The sequence below is a fragment of the Pseudopipra pipra genome, chromosome 12 (assembly GCF_036250125.1).
Source record: "Pseudopipra pipra isolate bDixPip1 chromosome 12, bDixPip1.hap1, whole genome shotgun sequence".
NCBI classification, from domain to species: Eukaryota; Metazoa; Chordata; class Aves; order Passeriformes; family Pipridae; genus Pseudopipra; species Pseudopipra pipra.
The window spans coordinates 2,365,115-2,390,015 of record NC_087560.1 but is presented as its reverse complement, the minus strand read 5'-3'; the positions used below and the strand labels follow the sequence as shown (position 1 = coordinate 2,390,015).

At 46.1% G+C, this 24,901-nt stretch overlaps 1 protein-coding gene and 1 long non-coding RNA gene across 11 annotated transcripts; one reads left to right on the top strand and one right to left on the bottom strand.

Moving 5' to 3' along the window:
• The first annotated feature begins 669 nt into the window (after window positions 1–669).
• LOC135420669 (uncharacterized) lies at window positions 670–4,518 on the top strand. Of its 2 annotated transcripts, none has more exons than XR_010433667.1 (2): window positions 670–2,132; window positions 3,750–4,518. It is a non-coding gene; the product is annotated as an uncharacterized LOC135420669 (long non-coding RNA). The 2 variants fall into 2 exon arrangements; XR_010433666.1 differs by having other exon boundaries at window positions 3,747–4,518.
• On the bottom strand, window positions 4,334–24,530 carry TPM1 (tropomyosin 1). 9 transcript variants are annotated; one of them, XM_064668355.1, is made up of 10 exons: window positions 24,193–24,516; window positions 23,114–23,239; window positions 16,252–16,385; window positions 14,947–15,064; window positions 14,426–14,496; window positions 13,555–13,630; window positions 12,938–13,000; window positions 12,623–12,692; window positions 11,279–11,357; window positions 9,767–9,973 (listed from the first exon to the last, which is right to left on the bottom strand). In XM_064668355.1, the coding sequence occupies exons 1-10, from the start codon at window positions 24,304–24,306 to the stop codon at window positions 9,970–9,972; spliced, it is 855 nt and encodes a 284-aa protein (XP_064524425.1). In that variant the 5' UTR covers window positions 24,307–24,516; the 3' UTR covers window positions 9,767–9,969. The 9 variants fall into 9 exon arrangements, with proteins under 9 accessions (XP_064524426.1, XP_064524428.1, XP_064524422.1 ...); XM_064668357.1 differs by lacking the exon at window positions 23,114–23,239 and adding an exon at window positions 23,420–23,545 and having other exon boundaries at window positions 24,193–24,492; XM_064668356.1 differs by lacking the exons at window positions 9,767–9,973; window positions 11,279–11,357 and adding an exon at window positions 4,334–5,287 and having other exon boundaries at window positions 24,193–24,530.
• Between the last annotated feature and the right edge of the window lie 371 nt (window positions 24,531–24,901).

Genomic DNA, 24,901 nt, shown 5'->3' with positions numbered 1-24,901 from the left:
AAGAATTTCCTGCTACCTGGGCTTTGCCAAACATCTTCCTCGTGGCAAAGGAATGAGGTGGCTGCACAAACACAAGAGGAGGCTCCAGGAGCAGGACAAGGCATAACTACAGGGCAGGATTTAGAGGGAGAGGATTCATTCATCTGTGCATCACCTTCATGTTGTCTTTACCCTCCCCCCTGGCCTTTAGCCCCCATGTGCAATTCTATCTTATTGTTTCCTTTATTTGGCTACTTTCTCACCTAGTAAATCTTCCAGATACCTTTTTTTTTTTTTTTTCTGGACAGCCTGCACAAATTACATCATCCTTTTATCCTATTTCATAGTCTCCATGTGTGCAATAAAAACCAAGGAAGTAGCACAGCAATCCAGATGAAGTGGAAAGAAGTCTGGCAGGCTCATCCCTGCTGGCTGCAAAAAAACCATAATCCAGGAAAGATTTTGAAGCATTTTCCCAGGCTATTCCTCCAACTAATAGTCTTGTCAAGAAAAACATGACAGCTATTGGTGGACCTGCAAAGAAATGCTCTATTTTTAAACTGGAAACTCCCACAGATCTCTGTGTTCCTATCAATACCAATGTGTTCCAAATTAAAACAACTTACCAGAGCTTTGCAGCTGCACCATCCTGAATGTTCTATCACAAATTCTACTGCAGGGACACCAGTGGCACAGTCAGCCATCAGTAGGTGGAGGACTTTGCTGGTTTTATCCAAAGAAACACTGTTTGCCAGGAGCTTTGGCTGAGACAGATCCCATGGATTCTGCCCTGACATTTCTGTTTGAATCTCAGGGCAAAAATCAAAATGACACCCATAAAAGGAACAATCCCAAGGAGCAGAGCATGGTCAGGCCCTGCAATGGAAGACACTCAAAATCCTTTGCAGGATCACAGCCCCAAGCATATTTCAACCCTTTCTACCCATGATCCATATACTCCTGCTGTACAGAAATGACAGGAACGTTCCCACAACCCTTCCTGTCCGTGTCTCATGACATGTGGTACTGGCAGGTGCAGCTGGATCTGCAGGACTTGGGTTTTTGTGTGTGTTTGCTCTGGTTTTTTTTTTTAATGAAAAAGATGCTGCTTAATCTTTATGCAGCTATTCCTCCCACTAGCAAAGAGACAGGAAGAAGCCAGTGCTGAGTTGTCCTTAAAGGCCACAACACTCAAACCCAAAATACTACATCATGTCCTTTCATTTTGCTGCATTCTGAGTCAGGAAAGAACAAATGGAAAGGAGTAAGGGGGAGTTTATGTGTCTGTAGGACCTCTGTGTGCTCCCATTCCCCATTGTTTCCACATGGACTATCTAGATTGCTCACTAAGCTGCTGGCATTGTGAGGGGGATCCTGCATTTATGCAATTCTCAGCAGCAGCTTAGGAACTGGCAAGGCTCTGGCCTGCAGGAAACTAGATGGGTTTGCAACTGAAGCCAAGAAGATTATGCAAACTTTCTGTACCTTGGAAAGAGCACAACACACACTGAAGACAGTAAAGCTACACAGCTTCCCTCTGCTCAAAATGCTATTCCTGTGTGCATTTTCAAAAAGCCCTCCATAGAGATAAAAAGCATTATCCTTATTTCCTCTGCTTTGGCTGCAATTCCCACTTAATCCTTCACTGATGCTCCTGATATATTATTTAAAAAATCCGGAAATAACTAAAAAAATCCCCAAAGGAACACTTGAGAGAAAAATACTCTATTTTCCCAAGTGCTGAGTCACGTAAAAAGTATTTCCCCCCCCCCAATTTTTAAATTTTTTAGTTGGCTAATCACTTTCTCCTTTTGCTGCCTCTACAAACATTACAGCAGTCACAGCCCAGTGTAGCAGATATTCCTACAATATTAGCAGCATAGTGAAGTTTGACAACTTAATCCAGATTTTAAGTAGCATCAATGACAGCAGAAATTGTTCAATGTGCATAATACCTTCCAGATTCAGATTTCTCACCCAGGTGCTCACTCAGAGGCAGGGCAGGCTACTGCTTCAGCCTTGTTTCTTAATCTAAGTTCCTTTTCTTTCTTATCTGTCTCATCCCATCCAACAGCTCCTGATTGAACTGGCTGACAGGCTTTGACCACACAGAACTGTAGAAGATAGGTTAGATTTCTGCAAATTTTGTGAACGTAAGGAACCATCAGGGTGGACAGAACAAGCCTCTGAGGGTCCTGAGGGAAGGAAAGGCACACCCTGCAGCATGTCTTACATATTATTTGAACTCAGAGAAATCCCAAGAGGGAGAAAGAGGCAACACAAATGTCTCAGTATCTGGAAAATAATTCATTGCAAGTTTACAACCAACCATGAGACAAGAATCTGCAAGAAAGCAGGTTGTGCCAGTTCTGGTGCTCCCAGAACCACTCATTTCATCGAGAGAGGTCAACTCACAAAACAACCCAGACAATTACAGAGCATGGCTGCAGAATTATGGGGTATTTCAAACTGCCAAATGTACTTTGGCATTGAAAAAAAGGGTATCTCTTCAAACCCAGATACACATCCTGAGGAACAGTGAATGCTGCAGGGCTCTGTGATTTAACAAGTTTTCAGAGTTAACATTTCAGGCAAAGCAGCTGCAAGAGAGAGAGATTCCCATTTGCTTGGAACGGGGCTAAATCAGGGCTCACTTGGTTTATTTTTACAAGCCAATGCTTTCTAGCTTCACTGAGTTTGTCTGATTAGACACTGCCTGCAAAGAATCCATAAGGGGCACTGGCTTATGATGTATGGTAGGAACAGCTTTTCCTACTCCAGAACTACACCCTTATGTCTATTTGTGTGTCTGTTCCTCGTCAGCAAACAAAGCCCCTTGGTGTGAGGCACTGTCATGGTCACTGCTCCCTTCAGCTCTCCTTGGAACTGGAAAGCTTTTACTGACCTCTTCTGAAGCTTTCTGGATTCCTCTGCAGCACTGCACTTCAGGGAAGTCTGCAAACAGATTCTGTTCAGATTAATTCTTATCTCCCTGCTTGCACATGCTCACCCTGTTCATGGTGACATGATCTCACCGAGACATGGAAACCACAGCCTCCTCCTCCTCACCCTGACACACAGTCAGAGCCCAGCTCAGATTCCCCAGACCACAAAGCACTTTGTGGTCTCCTGGAAAACGAGCAACTTTGAGAAGCAAACAAAGGGTCTGACCTCACCCAGACACATTGTTTAGGACCCAGCACACACCACGGGACCAGAGCAGCACTGCAGTGCAGTTGGCAGCACACTCAGCTGTGTGAGACTCGTGGCCCAGTGCCAACAGCTCCTCTGTTCTGCTCCACTCTCTGGGTGGCCTTGGGCCCTACCCTGCAGACTATCACCAGCACAGCCCTTCCCTGCTGGAAGCACCCCACTGATCCAGCAGCACCAGCCCAAGCCACGCTCTCAGAGCTCAGTGACCTGACATTTCATCTCGTGCTAAGGAAGGAAGGACAAAGACTGGAGTGATTTACCTCTGCACCACTGCTGCTTGGAGCTGTGCACTCAGCCTCCATCACAAGGCACTGCAGCAGCCTTATGACATATATTCTGCTTCCCAAAACCACAAGGGAAACACGAAGCCAGGGGTTTCACCTTTTCCATTCAGGATGACTTGGCAGCAGCCAATCAATCACGTAAAAGTTTGCAAGGCTACCAAGTTCCTCCCTCTGCAACACAATCAAAAAAAGCCAGACCTGCCCCAGCACATCTTCCCTCTCTGACTCCCCCTTAACCTGAAGTTATTATGTGTTACTTTACCCTTTCAGCAGAAGCTGATAAAGTCACCTCTCTTCAGCTGCTTGCTAAGGGTCCACTAATGGAAATTCTTTGGTGATCTGGAAGGTTATCTGCACCTGCCTCTGCCAAGCTCCTTGCTGCTGGAAGGATGGGCAGCACCAACTTTCAGCAACATGCTACAGGAAAAGAAGCAGTAAAAATTATTTTTCAAGTTCTGAAGTTGCCCACTGACAGACCTCACAATTCAAAGACACCCACATGTAGAAACCAGGAACCAGCAGTGAAAAAGTTGGGTGAAAGGATCTCTAATGAATGTGACATGTGACTTTGGAAGGTTTATCACAGTATTCAAATAAATAACCCAAATTACCTGGTAAGATATACAAATACAGGGTAGTTCTTCCAAGAGCAAGGCCTTTAGGACTCATTTACACTCTATGGGAGTTCTGCCATGGCCTTACCAAAACTAGTTTGGGTCAACAATGAATACTTTATAGCCTGCATTTTTACATAACCAGCACATCACAGGGTACCACAGTGAGGGACACTGCACACGGGCAGACTTCACACACAGAAAGCTGACGTGATGAGAAACAAATCACAGGAGAGCAAAATTAAAAAAAAAATGTCCTAAAATGTGCATTTTATTTCATATCATTATACAATGTTTACAATACAGGTATACTTTTAAAACTGCTCAAAGAAAGTGTGAAAAAAAAAAAAAAAGTGAGGCGAATATCGGTTTCAAAATTCCTCCCCCTCCCCAAAATCCACACAAATAAAATACATTTTAAACAATCTCTTCCAAATTAATGTTTTGTCCTGAATTTATTGAATCTTTCATTTCAACATGAAAAATACAATCGAATGAATACTCAAGGTGAAATGCTGACCTACACTTCTGTATTGAGTTGCAAGAACACAATTTAAAACCTCCAGGAGCCTTCACTTGTCTCTGTTGCTCACACACCTTCGTTTTACTGAATTAGAAGGCACGGAAAGTCCGAATTCTCACAGATCAGTAAAATTCTGGTAAAAATAAATTACTGTGCTGGACAACTCCTGACTTGTCTGATATCAAACAAAAGACTTCAGTAGAGCCTTTTGTTCAAAATAGCACCATTTCCAACTGATCTCTCCTGAACACCAATCATTCTTCTTGGGTCAAAACTGTAGTTGGCACTTGAGGTGGGACACTTTCTGCCACGGCCAGGATTCTCCAAAGCCTAAGCACACTGAGTTGCTGAACTCTCTACAGAGTGTAGGTAACATTTTTGTTGGGAAATGGCACATTGAAACCATAATGTAACGTAGCTTAACCCGCATATGGCTTGCCCAGTTTGGTGTTTCCCTGACCCCTGCTTGGTACTTTAGCAGATGTTCTTGTGACTGTGGTGAAACTAAAATAAAGACACGTTTATGGGGCTTCACGGCAAGCAGGTGTAAAAATAACAAAACAAACAATGTGGTTGCTGCTAAGAAGGTTTTCACATGTTGTTTAACTCCAGTAAAGTTTGATCCAGCATCTGATGCATATTAAGGTTTTCTTCTTTGGCATGTGCCACTTTCTCTGTTGTGGGATTAGAAAATTAAAACATGAATAGCAGTTCTTTGGAGGCACTGATTCTCAGAACATGAAGGCATGCAATCATCACTGCTCTCAGAGGGTTTAGAAAGTTAGGAAATGTGCATGCTCATAAATACCAATGTTCCCAAACAACACAACCAGAGAGAATTCCAAATTAATTAAACAAACAACAAGTAATGCAAGTTTAGCACTGTTTACAGCTGCATTTGTTAAGAAAATGCACTGCCACCAGAGATGCAATTCTTGCATGTTCTGGAAGCTCTCTGCTTATAGGAATGTGTAAATGGCTTTTTAAAATTATTATTTTTTAAAGTAGCAATAAAGAAAATAATTAAGTTCTTTGCAGATCCCTACTTTAAGTTTCACAGAATTCAGAAACGCAAAGAACAAAAAAAATATTCTCTTCTTCAGCAAAGTGACCTTTAAGAAATTTATTTCTTCTAGAAAATAAATAAAATTGAAGTTAGTAGCTTTATGCTGCATGCACACTTTTATAGGACAGTCATTTAACACACTTATTTAATACAATAAATGAGCATAATGTTCTAGAGGTGCATCCTACCAGAATCCAGTATAGTAATTTCACACTACTGCAAGCATACCTTCAAACTGATCAGGATTTTCAGGTGGAGCTCCCATGCTTTTTTATTTTTCCCCTCAAGTCAAACACAAGCCCAATTCATAGAAATGCAAAGTTATGGCATCAAAGTCTCCAGACAACAAAACAGCTGTAAGGATCCTTTCAGTTGGTTTGGAAACACACAAATTTGAATCCTGGTATTTTTCTCTCATTCTAATAAAAATCTCAGGGCCAATTCATGTTGTCTCAGGCAATCTGAGGGCCTGACTGAGGCTGTTAATTTTTGGATACTCTCAGTGAAATGCTGTTCACTGAAGTGGAAAGAAGCCACTGGCCAGCTAAGAGCTCAGTGCTCCTCCAGAGCAGGTGTGCACACACACAATGAAAAGCCTCAACCAGGAGAAGCATTTTCATATTTTTCCCAAGAGAAACCGAGAATTTCATTTATCATTTTACCACATCATCAACAGCTCAAAAAAGAAAAATAAAAAAAAATCAATTTCTAGGTTTCTTGCTTATTTCTACTTTTAGTGATTGGTTCTTAAAGAAAATTTGGAAGAGTGTGTTTTTAAACAAGTTAACAATATGGTCACACTAAGGTTTAATCCTCATTCAAGGCCAGCTTTAGTTCATTAGTTAGGCGACTGTTTTGCTCAAGTTGCTGGTAGAGTTGGTCTGTACAGGCAGCAAGCAGGTTAGAAGGGAAAAAAAGAGGCAGAATGAAGACAGATTAGACAGAGAAAACAGTTAAATAAGAGTTAATAAAGAAACTGGTCACATGACAGACAGTTCAGTAACATACAGAGAAACATTTTACCTTTGTTTCTACAACTCTAGTAATGAAATAGCTACTCCAAGGAACAGCTATTATACCGTGTGAAGGATTGGCTAAGAATCCTGCTGTGGGGAACAGCTGTGGGACACAAACTGGAACAGGAACAGAAGAACTGCAGCCATATTCCAACAGCTACCAAGTCCTGCTTTAGTCTTTTGTACAGCGTGTGGAAGATTTGTTTCATGAGTGCCATTTTTCTCTGCACACTCTTTTAAGGTGTGGTGGAACCTCATCTGCCAGTGGAGGGAGAGCAACTGCATCACAAGCAGCAGAAATAACAGCAGGAGATGCCAGGAGCCACCTACCACCGGGTCTGACTCAGCCCATACGCCCTTCCTAGGGAATCTGATGGCTGAAATGCTATTTTTGGTTAGGAAAATATACTTCTGTTACTTCTATCAGCACCTTTTGATAACTTTAAATTGCCCAGTTGTGCTCTGCAAGAAAACAGACCCACACATTTGGTGAAAGTGAAATGGAGGGATGAAAACCTGTGTTGCTCAAACACAGCACACAGAGAGGACGAGTCATGTTCACACAGAACAGCCAGGACTATGTTGAGACAGCACAGTTAGTGAGTTCTGCAGAGTGAAAGAACATTCCACAATGGCTTTTCACTGTCTTGTGTTCTCAAAGTGCCCATATTCTCCTCAATAGTCTAGATTCAAACTGCACTCCTGACCTCTTGATCCCAGATTATTCCCCTCCAGGAAATGACTGTTTCTGATTCTTTTCCACAAGCTTCCTAACAGCTTCCACAGAAATGCTCTTCCCCTGCAGGCACTGGACACAGCAAAGGCAAAGCTGTGCAATGAGCTGGGCTGCAGGACATGCTTGTGTGGTGAGTAACTCCTCCCAGCTTCCTCCCCAGCCCAAAGTCCAACAGCCAGCTCAGTAAAACCAGGGCACATTTCACAGCTCTGATCCGGGACCAGTAACAACTGGGGCTAGTCTCTCTCATCAGGATAATGTCACATATATGTGGAAAAAACCATCAAAACCTCAGAGTAACTAAAGTTTCACTTTGGCAAAGTGTATTTAGTTGTTATTCAAACACGACATTTGAACCAAGAACTTGATGCTTACCTCCATCACAGGAAACCCCTCCCTAACTGAGGCAGAGACTTACACTATTCCTCAATGTCCAAAATGAGACTAAAACCCCCAGGTAAAGCAGCAAAGCATTTCCTGAGTGTAAAGCAAGCCCTGGATCCCCCCAGTCTGTCTGGGCTGTCCTTTGGCACAGAGGCAGAGCCCTGGCAGCCAAGCCTGTGTTCAGGCTCTGGTGCAGACCCAGCAAGGCTCAGCCTCAGCTCAGCAGAGCCCAGGCAAAGCAGAGCCCACATGGGAGGTGGAACAACCCAACCAAGGGGGACAGGAGTGCTGGAACCCCTGCAGGGAGGAACCAGCAGTGCTCTGGGCAGTCAGGCTCAGTGCAGCAGGAGCAGGCAGGAGCTCTGCACAGCTCCCTGGGTGCCTGCACTGCACTGCCCTCCCCAGCACCCTGCTCCCCTCCAGGGCAGAGTGATCACGGGTGACTGGCAGAAAAGGGAAAAACTCAACACTAATGTCCAAAATTATTATGTTAAAAATTGCCAGGGTCCTACAATGGATTTGGGCTTTTTTTTACTCTTCTTAAGAAACAACAGCATTGCAAGGAATTGAGGGGGAAAACAACACTTACTGCATCTCAGCTGATGAGCAGTAACTCACTGAACTTTACTGCTTGAGCTACCCCTGACTGCTGACACACATCCTGCTCTTGGGCTTCTCCCCATGGCCAGCAACAAAAGGATGTGTCGTGGGATAGAAAATTGGGATGCATCCATTTGCAAGCCTTATTTGGAAAACAAGTTTTGGGGAAGAGAAAAAATCTAGTCTAGACTGCACTGCTGAACAAGAAAGACACATCTACATTATTCTACAAGTTAAAAACTACAGTTCAGCTATAATAAGTTTATTTAGCTTTGGTGACTTAGGAACTTTAGCAACTTATAGAGTGACCAGAAATCAATCCAGTTTAAACTGATTCACTTTAACATGAAATGGAAAATAACTCCTTTCACTGTAAAGAAAATGAAGTTAAAATAAGGCAATAAACTCCCTAATTGCAAATGAAAGTATAAAAAAAAGCCAAGTGTCAGTATTTAATGCTTCATCCTAAATTAGGCACTGACAAATCAGCTGAAAGCCAATGTTCAGGCTTTCAAACCTGGAACCCACGATGTTCCACTTTGCAGCAGAATCATTACATTAATAGCATAATCCTGAGTTTTCCCACTGCAGTTTTGAAACACTTCTCATGAGTCTGCAATCCAAACTCACAAGTCTGAACTAAGCCCAAGAGTGGAAAACCACTGAAACCTCCCTGATGAACTTCCAATCCTATCATGCCACTCAAGAAAAATACATTGAAAAAACCCCTCAAAAGTTAGCAAGTAACATGTTTGCTGAATTAACTAAGGGTGAAAGAGGGAAAATTTTTTGCAAGACAATTCAAGGACTATTTTTGGATGAAAAAAAATAAATTTAAAATTTCTGATATTGTCGCTTTAAATCTGTCTCAAATATTTAAGTTAATGAACAAACACATTTATATAAAAGATTAGAAGTCTTCAGCACCAAGCAAGGAGCAAATTTCAGGCTTTAAAGTGAAAAATGTGGTGTCAAGGATGTAACTGTCCTCTCAGCTAAGCTCCCACGACCAAGTGACCCCAAGGAAGAAGTGTCCTTGCAGATTTTGGCCTAACAAAAACAACTGAAAAAATTCCCATTACATCTATTTGTCATTTTATCTGCCTCATATTTTGAGAAAAATTAAGATAATAACTAATAACTGGCTGCTTTTGACACCAAGAGTAGTACTCTCATCCCCCAGACTGCTCTCACTGGCTTGGCATTGTCAACCCTCAGGCAAAAGTGTTTGCAGACAAAAAAATGAAAACATGGAAAAAAAAAAATCCCTGCAGGCAAAAAAGAGCATTTTTTTATTAATAACTTAAATAGTTACTTAAATAAATAAAAGGCAAGGGAATAGCAAAAGGGATACAGCTGGGATGTTTATTTTACATTGAGAAATGTAGTTTCTGTACAGCAGAGCACAAAGAGAGCATGTTCTGAGACAGGTGTAGAGGAGGAGAGCCAACTAAGCTAGAGGACAGGACAGTGAACCCATGAAACATCCAAAGCTGGGGAAGATGTTTTATCCAACCCGATGGGGATGTCTTTGGAGAAGTGAAGCAAAGAAAATTATCTGCATGAAAAGAAAAAGTGAGATAAGGTAGAAAATGAAAAAAAAGGTGCAGTAAAGACTTCCAAAAAAGCAGCAACTGCACAGCAGAGCCCAGCATGCTGAGAGACTATACTACAGAAACAGCACACCATGCTGGGACTGGAATGTCCTCATGTAGCAGCAGAGTATAATTTAAAGTCTGTTTTCCATTTAGAAATATCCCAAATTGAAGAAATACTGTAGTCTCTGTACACAGAGGAGGAAAAGAGAAATCCATTTGCTTGATAAAGCACAGAGCAAAAGCATACGTTGGGAGGGAATTTAAAAACAAAACCAAAGCCAAAGCAGACAACATCAGACCTCTACTGAAATGCTGGTAGAGAGAGGGAGAAAAGTAGTGAACAGACACAGGGACGAAAAAATGCAAAGAAACAAACATCTAAAATATGGGTGCACACAAAACACACTTGTGGAAAGCATGCCAGCCTCCAAAAAGAAGTGCTGGGACTAAACATGGCACCTCATAAGTACCTGAGAGCCACAGCCCCTTCCCCTCTGCCACGTCAGCTGTGCAGGGCTCATGCAAGTGCAAGGTGTGAGCATGGGAAGGTGGATGTGTGCTTTCCTGTCGTCATTTTTCTCCTTATGGCTCAAGTTGGTATTACCACATTTTTGGTAAATGTAAATTAAATTACTGTTACTATCCAGAAAACACGCAGGAGAAACCTATAAACAATTGTGACTTTTATGGGCTTAAATGACAAAGTATTTTAAATCAATTTCCGCACTTGTAATGATAACAAGTGAAATTTTCAGAGCAGTTAAGGCAATTCAGATAAACACTTTCCACTGTCATTAAAATAGAGAATACGGCTAAATCTGAATTTCTTTGACATTCTTGTACAGAAATTTTGCCAGAGCAAAAAACTGTGACAGCAGGCAGAAGAGTACACTCCAAATACAACACATACCAAGGCAATTTTCTCTGGTAAAATGAACAAGAGGGAGCTGGCAGACAGTGTTTGAACAGAGGTGAACTGGAAGGACAAACAGAGCTACAAAGGAAAGGCAACCCCAGGACACAGGGACTGCAGGCACCGAAGGGAAGAGCAACCACGAGCTTACAAAATCACCATGAGGATTTACCAGGCTAGGCACAGCACTCACCCACACTTTGCCACGGTAAAGACATTGTTCATGGTATTTTGTACACCTAAGTCTTGCTAAATGAATGAGTCCCCCACTGCACAGGGGGGACCATCCCACAACAGCGCAATCAGTGAGGGCGGGGAAGCGGCAGCGGGGACAGGCTGGGAGGACATTTACATGGAAGTCATGTCATTGAGAGCGTGGTCCAGCTCCTCACTGATGGCCTTGTACTTCAGTTTCTGAGCATACAGCTCATCTAATGGTGCCCCAGGAAGGCGGGTGTGCAAGGGGATGGAGCGGGACCGGGGTGGAGGGTGAAGGTGGTGGCACGGGGACACCGTCCAGAAGCCGCAGGAAGAGGGGAGAGGGCACAGAAAGAGGTGTTGTGACAGACAACATGGAAGAAAATCACAAAGTTAGAGAAGAAAAGAAAAAAAAAAAATCAGGAGTGAGCAATCTTATGTGACAAGTCCATTAACTGCACAGCCAGTGGGGCAGCCTGTGATACAGAGAAAACCAAGGGAAAAAGGGCACAAGGGAAAAAAAAAATCCATGTTTTGCTGCCCTGGATTTTTGCTTTAATGCACGTTAGGAGGGCAAGGGAGAAAAGAGCCAAAAATGGGGCTCGAGGAGGATGTTACCATTTTCCACCACTATTTTTCCAAACCACTCTGGTTTGTGTGCTGGCATAAACTCAGCTTCTTACAGCAATTTTTGTTCCTTCTAAACACTTATCCTTCTTCTCTGCTTCCTTCCTGAGTCAGTGATCATAAATTTTCAGCAGCTACCTACATTTCCACAGCCTTCATGCAGAATGCAGCCTGCCACACCAAGCAATTAAGCTTCTTAAAATCCTAGACTTGGTGTAAGGCATCTAAATAGCAAACTCCATGTAACTTTTAATTACAAAGCCCTACTGAATTATTTTCTCTGGAGGCAGGAAGCACATTCTGCTATTCTGCTGCAGTTCTGATAGTTTTATCAAAACCTTAAAACAAACTCTCTGAAGTTAAACAAGCTGTCCTTCTGATGATGTATACAATCTATTAGCTTTACTGAAAACCAACAACTGGTCTATGTCACAAAATGCCTGCCCTGACCCACACTTGGCACAGTATTAAATTAGGTTAGCTTGCTACATTCCTAATTATTGCAAACATAACACAGCTCTTTAGTAAGATGACAATAACACTTACCATCTGATCATTCACCCTACACACTTATATACCTCCAAGTAGAAGAGTATAAAGCAAAAAAAATGAAAGGAGTCTTAAGAACATGAGAGAAAAAGGAACAGGCAAGAGCAAAACACTGTTCACCTGAAGCATTTATCAATATATTTCAACTGGAAAATGTTTTGCCTATTTTGCTCTTTAGGCAGACCCATTTGTAGAAGTGGAACAAGTCAGGCCAGTAGAACTGGGTAATGAAAAAAACCCAAACCAAACCCACCCACCTCCCCCCAACAGCAGAACAAGAGACATGTATTTCTACAGTAAGTAAAAAACCAGAAGCCCATACCTTCTAGGTCATCAATGCTCTTCTCCAGCTTGGTTACTGACCTCTCAGCAAACTCAGCACGGGTCTCAGCCTGGGGGCAAGACAAACAGACTGCTTTAGGAGACACACACAGTACTCAGGAACAGTGCAGCAGCAGTTCACATGAGGAAAAAAGTACAATGAGAGGAGGCAAATATATACTAGTTTTTAGGAGGGACATTTAACACTAAACTCTTTCCAAAATTATGTGTTCACCCTTAAGGCAAAGTAGTGTTTATACTAAAAGAATCAAATGTCCATTGGAAGACACATTGCAAAGAACAGCTCTAATTTTACCTCCTTCAGTTTGTCAGTCAGAACTTTAATCTCCTCTTCATATTTGTCTTCTTTCTGCGAGTACTGTAATTAGAAAGAGGATCACTGGTGTTAGACCAGGTATTCTAAATACACCAAAAAACCCACATTTGAAACTCTCTTCTAACAGATCATGTGTACACAAGAAACTAACATGGGTAAAACTAAATTAATTCCAGTTGCAAGGCTGTGGTAATGCAGTTCATTACAGGAGTCAAACTTCCCTTGAGATGTATTCCAGTGTAATGAGGTGGGAACTCCAAGCAGAAATTAGCACTACACTTTTTCTAAAGAGGAGTATTGTTTGGAGAAACTGAATATTAGTACACAATGCCAGCTGGAGGGTAATTCCATAAATAATATTTAATCCTGTCAGAGTACTTAAGAGAACGTGTGGCCAACTAATACTGACCTATTTGGAAGTGGGAGATACGCTGTGTTCCAGTGAGAGTCAAATAGGAATTGAGTAGGGAGTCCAAGTGCTCCTACAGACAGTGGCCCTGCTGAAATGCTGCAGTGACCAGCATTTCCATATAAAGGAAACCCCACAGGCCAGATGACAAGCAAGGGACACATTCTCACATAAGTCTCTATCCTACCTTCTCAGCCTGAGCCTCCAGCGACTTCAGGTTGTTGGTCACAGTTTTCAACTCCTCTTCAAGCTCAGCACATTTGCTGTTATTTCGGAGGGAAGGCAGGAAAGGGGCGGATGGAAGATTCAGTCAAGCAAAAGAAACAGGAGAAAATAGGGGGAAAAGATAGAGAAAAATGAAAACAATTACGGGGCAAAAGAACGGCCTCAAAAGCAGCTGATCCATCACAGTTGAAAGCGGCTCTTTGTGATGCCAAATATCACTTCAAGTGCACATCAAGACGATGACCAGACAGGAATTTCTCTACAGCCCTTGGCTTACACAGAAACATTTACAGAGCTTTTACACGTGAGACAGTTCAGCTTCTTTTGGCTGCACAGGAGATCAGTTTTAAAGGTAAAAATGAATAAATAAACAAAAAAGAGACCAAAGAAAACCACCAAAGCAAGATGCAAAGAGAGTGAAGGGCATAGCAAGGACTGATTTGTTACTACTGAGTGAGCTAACCAGCTATGGAAGCCGAAAGACTTGGGTTGCAGTTAAACCTAAGAACTGTTTATTAGTGTCAGTACCTTATCCTCTGCAGCCATTAATGCTTTCAAGGTTTGATCCATTATTCTTAACTGTTCTTCCAGCTGTCGGACTTGGCTGTTAGTGAACACATGAAATGCACAAAAGCCATTCACAAAATCAGTGTGCAGGTACAGCATGCAGTGACAAAACACAAACAACACATTTACTTCCTTTACTTCAACGATTACAGTAAATGAGCAAAACGGCAAAACATAGCTCGGAGCTGAACACACAGTGTGCTGCCAACAGTCCATGCTGTTATAGCCCTCCTGGGGCACCTCACAAGAGGCACTTCCACACTTACCTTTCTGACAGCTCAGCACGTTCCTCAGCCCGCTCCAGGTCGCTCTCAATGATCACCAGCTTACGAGCCACCTACAAGAGAAGCCCCTGGACAGTCAGATATTATGTTGCTGCAGCACAGGTCACCTGCTTCGAGAACCTACTAACCAGGGGGTTGGGCCTCTTCTCGTTTTTTTGGTCAACACATGAGTTTTGATTCTGTGACATCTTCGTTATTCATTTGAGTCTCAGTTATTTGACATTTTTCAAGACCTCTCATTCACCAAAAGGCAGCTTCAAAATAGGTCTTTTTCTCCCTAAGAGCCTAGGGAACACTCTCAAACATTCTGGCACAAAGCTCGAAGCACAGATCTCCTGCCACCTTGTCCCCTGAGGTGTACAGGTGTCCATTTCTCCTTCCACAACAGCTGTGAAGAGTGATGTTTGTGACCCTTTGAACTTAACGGGCAAAGGAGGAAAAAATAAGGTACAGGCACAGCCTGATGGACTTTAGAAAGAGGTGAGCTGCCCTCAGGAACTGACCTCTTCATACTTGCGGTCGGCCTCCTCAGCAATGTGCTTGGCCTCTTTGAGCTGGATCTCTTGGATTTCCATCTTCTCTTCATCCTTCTGGGCTCTATTTTCAATGACCTTCATTCCTCTGAAAGATGTGAAAAGCAGGAAATGCGAGGGTCAGGGCTTGCCAGTCTATCTCCAGCTCCACTGCTGGTGGAGTGAGACTTGCAGACAGCTGCATTAAGGTGAATGGAGAACATCACACAGTTGAGTCCTCACACCATAGATCTAGTCCTGTGCACTCCCACCCACAAGTCCAAGGAACAAAACATGTCTTAAGAGGAAAGAAAGTGTGATTTGTTTAGCTCTCAACCACAGTTCAGCTGTACTATCCTTTTTTCATTTTAAATTGAATGAAAACTCATCTTACAGAAAGGTAAATAAAGGGTCTTGCTTCTCAAGACCTAATAGGATGACTGAAAACATCTGTGCTTTTACACTCCCCATGAAACAGCATGCTACAACCCTTGCAGGACTGACAAGAACCATGTTTATGGGCCAGACTCCCCTGAGTTTTGCCATGTCAGAGCTCTAGAACACTGGAGCTCTCTGTGCTCTGCATAAGCACAATTTTAACTCCTTCATAACAGGAAACACTGTGTGTTGCACATCTGACCCAAATTCTCTAAGTGTTTCAAAACACACTGTTGAGTCTCTGGTGTTTTTCTGTTCTACAGGCTGCACAGTTAGTGAGGCAGAAATACATATGCAGAATATGTAGGCTTCTTTCACAATGAAAGGTATTATCACAGACAAAAAATACAATCCACAGAAGAGAGATGATCTTCCAAAGTCACAAATCTTGAGTTCCCAACTCACATTATGGACTTCTGGAAAGCTAAAGGAATTATAAGCCTCTTTCTTTTGCTCACCTTCACGTACTAATCTTGCCAACAGGAGAATCAAAGCCTCTTCCAGCACTTTGCTATTCTCCAGGTGAGATTTTCTACCCACAGTGAAATCCAGAATCGCCCAACAGCACAAGAACAGAGAAATCTGGGCTTGGTCAGCCAGTTTTCACAGGATGTGACATGATTCATCACAGAGCCTACCCCACTCAAACCTCATCTTTACAACTGAAAAAGAATTCAAGCCTACATATTTTGGACATTCCTCCAGACAAGCTGTAACTGAAGCCCTCGTACACAAAGGCAGAGTAGATTACACACCTTCAGACACAGGAGTGGTCTAATTTACTTCCCCGCCCCACACCCTGGCAATCAGGATCTTTGTCATGAGAGTAACGATCCATTCAGGAGAGGCCCCACCCACCTTTCACTCTCATCTGCAGCCTTCTCAGCCTCCTCCAGCTTCTGCAGGGCAGTGGCCAAGCGCTCCTGAGCCCGATCCAACTCTTCCTCAACCAGCTGGATGCGTCTGTTCAGAGAAGCCACCTCGCTCTCAGCCTAGGCACGGGAAGAACAGAAATTAGTTCACAATAAGGCACACATCATCTCTGGTAAGACTGTCCCATTTACCTGCTAGTGCCATTTAACAGCACTTCCCTAATGCCTGACTTCAGCCACTATGAAATCCCTGCACATGGATGTACCTGCCCTCATTGAATTGTGAAGTTATTGCTTAACAGAGGAAAAAGTGATTAATGCTTCCTTTCAATGAAGCACATCAAGGACTGGACAGTTTGTACTAGAAAGAGCTGCACTGGAAGAATTATGCACTGTTACCTGAATATTTTCTGTTATTGTATTTGCAGACATTAATCACAGACCTCCCCTTTTTTTTGTTAAATCAACACAAACCAATTATGAGCCTTCTATTATCCCAAATCCTTTATTTGTAACCTTTCACCACATTTGGGTAAGAATTGTCCCAGTGTTTCCTGGAGTTCCACAAGAAGGGTTCAGCTTAAACACACAAAAACACACCTGGATCAGCTGCCACAGAGAGAGCAGGAGAACATTTAAGAAGTGTCTCAGTACCCCGAAGTTTTATTCACAGGCAAATTATGCAAGACCTGCTAAAAAAGGCACCAGCAGAGGCTACATCTCAAGAAGGGCCCTGGTACAGGCAACAACCACTTAAAACACCTTCTCCTTTTGTTTTTTCCCTATAGTGCCATCATCAAACTTCTTCTAAATTTGCCTCTCTGGCATTATTATCTGTTCACTTAATCTTCTGTACAACCCTTGCAATTCATCTGCCTCTTACCACTACAAGCTCTTACTTCTGACATCTTCAAAACTACCCTTGTTTAAGTTGCAGACTAAGTTCCACAACAGCCTCCTCACGGTAACCTCATTATAAAACTTTCTTTCAGAACTATATTAAGCACAAAACATATATGAAAAGGTCATTTTTTAAAAAAGTTAATAACTTCCAAGAATAACTGTCTTAATTAGTACTGAAAATTAACATAGATGAGATATATATATGCTCTATATGAACAGGCACACATCTGAATTTCCTGTGATGTCTAGCTGAGGAGGGAACCAACCCTCCAGCAAAAGCAGATACCAGAAGTATCAATTTGGTACTTTTTCTTTTCTAACCAGAGGTAGCTGGATACAGTTGGCTGCAGTGAAAATTTTGCTGTACATAACAGAAGGAAGAGTAACTTACAGACCAGACAAGTAAAACTACCTTTGACATAACAGTAACAATGCCCCGCTAGAATGACTGAAAGCAACACAGAAGCAAGGAAACAAACATGTCTTTGAACATTAATATGTATTGGCAGTGAATATGGGGAACCAGAAGAGACTTCATTCTTAGAGATCCATATTAATCCAAATATAGAATATTTTGCTGTGTGTAATCCAAGCCTGTCTTTTCAGATTTCTGGCTTTAAATAGCAAGAATTTGAACTTTCTGGTTTAAGAAAGAAAATAACCTTTCACAAATGTTACTCTTGGGATATTTGTAATGTTACCAGTTAATTATTATCACTCCTCACCATGATAAGAACATACAATGCGCCTCAAAAACACCGGGTGAGTAAAGTTCAAGTTTTTACTTCCTGCTCCACTAACTCACTCAGGATTTACCAACCAGCCTTATAAGGCCCAAGTTATTCTTCTGCAGAGCAGGACTTCTCTCCTTATATGGCAAGGCAGGAAAAAACCCCAGTGACATTCAGGGGCACTCCCAAAGCTACCAGACAAACACAACCTCCTGTGTGTCTGCCACGCCACTTACACACCACATATTTCCACAGTGAGAGATGACATGGGTAAGGTACCATCGGGTGTTAATTCTTACTATTGCAAGGGAGAGTCTGTTTTCCAGAAGAAGGAAGAAAAATGCATTTTGAAAATGCGATTTCCAACAGCCCCTTGAGATGCCTGTACTGGAGACAGAACAGATTCTTTTTTAAGGCAATGGCTGCTAATCACAGTCTTGAAACTTTTAACAATCTGGTTTAACAATCAAGAGCTGTAGGCTGTGATGTGTTTTGGCCACAGCTTTAGCTTTTTCATTGTTTGCTATCTGTACCTTGCACAGGAAGAAAATAAAACCCACATAACAACCCTGGCTGGTCACATGCTGTACACGTAAGGACTGCACTGAGGGAAGGGTCAGATTCACACCTCTGCTCTCTTCTGCAAAGCTCCCAAAGCCTCCCTCCTCAAGCATACAGAAATACAGCTGCAACAATAAAAAACCCTACTGTAAAAAAGGCACACATCTACCTGTGCCTGGGAGTTCAGTTTTCCACCTTTATTCACCCCAGCACTGACCCCTCCAAACAAAAACTTAAATACCATGCAAATGCACTCTGCAGAATTCCACATCATCCACACAAACCAACTCCAGGGAAGACACAAACACTAACCTTTAGGACCCTTTATAGCAATGTAGCTGAGCTCTTAAGGGAAGACTTTACCAGCGAGCTACCATCACTTCTCCAGCACTATTCCTTCTGCCACAAAGCTTCCCATTTCAATAGAAATCCCCTTATGTGTTGTTTAGAATAATATATGTTACTGAAAGTAGAATAACTGATGTCCTTTACTCCTCCAAACTTAGAAAATGAATACAAGTTTTTTTAAAGACAGAAAGTCTTACGAAACCAGTTAATGACTGTGACATGGTCCTTCACCAAAAAAAATGGATATGCCAAGTGAGCTGCAAGAATGCAGTAGTTACACAAGCATAGTAGCCATATTTTGCTCCATCAGGAAGATCACCTGCAAGTAATCTGCAGGCTCTTCCTCTGAACTTGCTGCCTGGAATGTGCAGGAAGCCCCATATTATAAGGAAATCTAATAATCACCATTTTTTCTATTGCAATAAACGACACAAGAAAGTTGTTCTTTTGCTTCCTTTTCATACAACCACAGAAGACACTCAAACTGCCTCAAAGGATACTGCGCATTTTATAGCAGGAAACATTAAATTACAGCTGCTAGAATTCCCCAAGGTCAGTGGCAAGACAAACAACAGCCCTATCAGGTTTTTTTGCTGTGACTGCCACACATCTCTCTGCTCTCTAAGTTGCTCGCCCCTGATCTCATCTCTGCCTAAACCCAAGCCTGCTGTTCCTTTCCCATCCCAGCCAGCAGCTCTGAGGAGCAGCACCCAGCAGAGCTGCTCAGCCACCCGATCACAGTGCTGTGCGTTCAGGTGCCGGGGCCATCTCAGGTTCAGCCCCAGGTACGTAACTTCCCAAGTGTCGCCATGCTGATTCCCAGATGAGCTCGCCTGGATGGCAAAAGAGAACTAGGGCTTGTGGGAAAAAAACAATAAATCACAAAAGCTTGCTCAGAACCTGACGCAAAGCACCGAATCGCAAGCATCTCGCCTGAACTCCGGCTCGCAGCAGCCGGGCGCAGCGCTGCGGGCCCGCGGAGTGGGGCAGGCACCGCACCCCGCCCGCCCCGCGCCCCCGGGCCGCCCGCGGCAGAACGGCCGTGCTGCGGGGACGGCGGCGAAGGAAGCTCGGGGAGCCCCGCGGAACGAGGGTCCCCCGCCCGCTCCCCCCGGGCTCGGGGCGGCCGTACCTCCTCCCGCAGCGCCCGCTCCTGGTCCACCTCCCGCTGCAGCCGTCCCGCCCGCTCCTCGGCCGCGTCCGCCTGCTCCTGCAGGCTGCGGATCTTCCTGCGCACGGCCTCGAGCGAGCTCATCGCCGCCATTCCCGCCGCGCCCTGCCCGTCCTGCCGCCCGCCCGGCCCAGCCCGGCCCTGCCCGGCCCTGCCCTTCTCCCTCCGCCCGCCGCGGCCCCGGAAGTCCCCCCGCGCCGAGCGCTGCGGGGCGGGGCCGGCACCGGCACGGGCAGGGCAGCGGGGCGGGACCGGGCACGGCCGGGGATGGGCTGGTCCTGCCTGGGGTCCTGCCGGGGATCGGCCGGGGATGGGCTGGTCCTGCCGGGGATGGGCCGGTCCAGCCGGGGATGGGCTGGTCCTGCCTGGGGTCCTGCCGGGGATCGGCCGGAGATGGGCCGGTCCTGCCGGGGATGGGCCGGTCCAGCCGGGGATGGGCCGGTCCTGCCTGGGATCGTGCCGGGGATCGCCGCTCCCGCTCTGGCCGGGGATATGGACCGGGGCTGTGCCGGGGCAGTGCCAGTCCCGCTGCGGGCCGGGGATGTGCCGAGCATGAACCAGGGCTGTGCCGGTCCCGGTCAGGGCTGTACTGCGGCTGTGCCGGGGATGGGCTTTGCCGATCCCGCCGATCCACTCGGGCCGGGGACGGGCCGTGCTGGGGATGGGCTGTACCGGGGCAGTGCTGGTCCCAGTCGGGGCTGTGCCCATCCCAGGCTGTGCCTATCCCGGTCTATGCCGCTCCCGGTCGGGGCTGTACCTGGGCCGTACCGGGGCCGTACTGGGGCTGTGCCGGGGCTGTGCCTATCCCGGTTAGGGCCGTACCGGGGCCGTGCCTATCCCGGGCCGTGCCTATCCCGGTTAGGGCCGTACCGGGCCGTGCCTATCCCGGGCTGTGCCTATCCCGGGCCGTGCCTATCCCGGGCCGTGCCCATCCCGGGCCGTGCCTATCCCGGGCCGTGCCTATCCCGGGCCGTGCCTATCCCGGGCTGTGCCCATCCTGGGCTCTGCCTATCCCGATCCGTGCCTATCCCGGTCTGTGCCGCTCCCCTCCATTCCCGCTCCCCTCCGTTCCCGCTCCCCTCCGTTCCCGCTCCAGGTGGGTGCCCTGGGGCAGCAGCGCCCCCTGGCGGCGAGGCGCGGAGGGTCCCGCGGGCCCGATCCGGACTCAGAGCCGAGGTCGGGACCGGGGTCGGGACCGGGGTCGGGACCGGGGTCGGACCCACCTTTCCTCCTCTAAACCGCCCCAATATAAGCGTAGTAAAATGACACTGAGCAACCCGCCAGATGGTGCACCCGGCCTGGCTCCTGAGACACCGGGACGGGAGAGGGGGCTGCAGCTGCCCCCTCCCAGGTGGGGTGGCTCCGGGGATGTGCCCGCTTTTGGGACGTGAGTCACACCGCGAGGGAAGATTTCCTCATCCCCTGTAGGGCGAGTCCAGCCCAGGGAGCCGGCACTCCCGTGTCTTTTTCCCAAGGCTTGGAACTATCCAAACTAGTAGGGCAAATACTGGGTCAACTGCCCTAAAGATACTCTGCTTTGTCAAAAGATAAATCCGTCCTTAAAATGTCAGACATATTCCATGCACACAAATAAATACAGCATTTACCTCGAGGAAAACAAGCTAGACATCTCCTACCCTCCACCTGAGGGAAGACTGCAGATAAAATTGCCCTCAACTAGCTTCCAAATGCTCTTTTATAGCAGGGGAAAATGGCATTGGGATCGGCTAAGAAGATCCTTAATTTCAAAATGGGAATCTAGTAGCATTTCTCCTGCCTTCATCCTAGGCAAGCTATTTCCAAATAGTCTGCATACTTTTCCTTATAAGGAATATCTCCCCTGGATCTATATGTGGTTCCTTTGAACAAGTTAAACAAACGTCCTGCTAGGGAGCTGCCTCCCCTCTATGGCAGCCGTGCACAGAACACAGACATCTGATCCACATTAGACAGAACCCTCTCCCCCGTTCCTAGGCACGCTTCTGTTTGCTCAGTCCCTGAGTTCTCTTTCAAAGCTATACAACTTAATTGCCAATACTGAAGCTAAATTTTTTTCTTTTAAAAGTAAAGTAAGACAAAAGGATGTTGCCTTTCATGCCAAGTTGTTGTTTGCAACATTTCCCCTTCTGAAAGTATCCTTCCTCCCCCTGAAATACTTTGCTTGCTTCATCTGTGGCAACTCCTTTTTATTATGGCTTTGAGGTTGATTTTTGAAGCTGAGCTATAGGAGGAGGAGGAGTGTCATGGCTTTGGATATACTGTAGTTTCACCTATTCCTGTAATTCAGACCTGAGATTTACTCTGACAGAATCAAGCTGTCCAACAGCAGCAACAGAGACCAGGACCTTAACTGCAGAGAAATATACTCTTGTGGCTCCATGCATGCAATACATTAAATGCATGTCAGGGGCAGACAGGTGGGTGGGATGAGGGCCTGGGAGAGGCACAAGCTCTTGCCTTATTACCATATAAAGTGCTGAGCTATATATATCTCCCAGCTTGCTCCTAGGATTGCTGTCCTCTGAACTGCAAAACTACCAAGTGTCATCTTCCAGACAATTTTCTGTCACACAAGACTGAACTTTTCTTTAACAAGTGAAACAGTTCCACTGATTTCCAGGAAAGAAAAACAACAAGGAGAGGACCTTTCATCTCAGGGATCAGTGAGCCAAACTAGTATCTAGCAGTAGTTCTAACACATGCATGCCTAGGAACAGCTCTCTTTAAGACAGAACTAGCAGTCCTTGCTCTTCTGGATCTCCTTCTCCTGAATCTACTTGCTATTAACTCTCTGATTCTGTTTCACTATCAAGACAGTGTCATTCCAGCCTGAGCCATTTTCCCATCAGCTGAACAGATAAACCACCCTTTCTTTACTTTCACGTCTACAGCAGCAAGTACACATGAAAAGCACATGTCAAGTGAGCAGTAACCCGATCAAATGCCTCTGATAGTGTGCAAACCTCATGCAAGGAGGCAGTGCTGTGTTTCCCACCCCCCTGCCCAGGAGATGCCCAGCCCCTGCCATCAGCAAAGCTTTGGAGTGCTGCAGGCAGGAGTCCTGGCTGTCCTGTGCAGGGGGAGTGTGTGGGTTCTCTGCTGGGCGTGTGGTGAAAGGGATGGGGGTAACTTACATCTGTGGCCTTTTTGTCAGCCAGTTCCAACTTTTCCTGGGCATCTTTAAGGGACTCGGAGTATTTGTCCAGCTCATCCTCAGTGCCCTTCAGCTTCTTTTGTAGAGCCACCAGCTCGTCCTCCAGCTGTGATACGGGTGAAGGTGGTGCAGAGGGGAGGGCGGGCAGGAAAAGGTGCAGCAGGCAACGTGATCGTGCAAAGGGAGAAGTGAGGGTGCAGAAGGGACAGAAAAGGACAGACGGACAGAGAGAGAGAGAGAGAGAAGGAGACAGTTATTCTCTTTGCTTGTGGCAAGGGCACGATACCTTGGCAGCATTCTCCTCTGCGGAGAGGAGGCTGTCCTCAGACTTGTGCAGCTCCTCCAGCACTTGGTCCCTTGAATCCTCCGTCACACGCAATTGCTTTTCCAATTGCACAATGTCATCCTCTAACTAGGTGCACAAGAGGAAATACAACGCACAAATATGTTTCTCCCTGAGCTTAGGAAAGTGGGAAATTAATTTATAATCTGCGTCCCTTCCTCCCTCCTCCTTCAGGATCTTCCAAAAACGTGCAAACAACGTGTCTCCCTCCCCCAGTCGAATAAAGCCCCAGGTGTAAAGGAGGGGGTTGGGGAAGGACAGGAAAATGGAACGTGCATCCGGAGGAGGGCGGGGGGCAGCTGGAATCGGACAAGTCTGCTGGGTGATGCTGTAATGGGCGAACACAGCTTTAAGCGTCCTTTGCCAAGTGGCAGCCCGTCTGTCCACTGCTAACGAGGTGCCCGAGGTAGCCTCTCCACGCCGTGCCCAGGTGACAAAGGCACGGAGGCCACGCGGCTGTCCCAAGGCCCCGCTCCCCAGCGGGAATGGTGGGGACAGGGGGGACCAGCTCCTACCGGGCACCCGGGGACCTCCAGCCAGGAGCTGCCAGGCTGAAGTTCTGCCTTAGGGAAAGTTCAACCAGTTCTGCAGGGGCGCGGGGGTGGAATACAATAAGGTACGGGGAGTGGGGGGGAAGAGGAGGAGGGGAAAAAAAGAGAGGAGTCCGGAAAAACTTGCGCCCCGGCGCTGGCTGCGCCCAGGCCCCCGGTGCAGACCTGCTTGCTTCTCTCCTCCGCTGCCTTCTTGTCCGCCTCGGCTTGCTCGGCTCTGTCCAAGGCGTTCTCCTTGTCCAGCTTCAGCATCTGCATCTTCTTCTTGATGGCATCCATGGTGGCGGTGGGTTAGGGCGCGAACACGCGCGAACTGCTCCCGAAAGTCAAACTTGTAAAGCTGCGGGACGGCCCCGATCCGGACGCGGGCGCGGCCCCCGGGGGAGCGGAGCGGAGCTGCGGGGCTGGTCCGAGCGGGACGGGGCGCCGGCCGAGTGCAAGCGGCGGGCACGGAGCGCCTCACAGATATGTACTTTCCCAGGGGGCTGACTGCATTCCTCAAGACATCCAATACTTTTTTGGAAAGGGCTTTTTTTTTTTTTCTTCCCTCCCTCCCTCCTCCGTTCGTCCCTACCCCTTTCCCTCTCTCACTGCCCCCCGGCTTTTTTTGGGAAGCGCAGCCCTCCCATTCGCTGCCGCCTGCCATTTGACCGTAGATATGACTATATATGGGATGCGATGGGCGAGGTAAGGCGGAGGAGCAATTTGTTGCCATTTCCAAATAGGCAGGACGGGACGCTTCGCTGCTACTCCTGGGAGAGAAAAAAAAAAAAACAACCAAGAAAGGCAGCAAGCGGGAGCGCGGGGAGCGGAGGAGCCGGGCCGCAGGGTGGGGGACACCAGCCCCGTGCTGGAGCCGTCCCCAGCCCTGGAA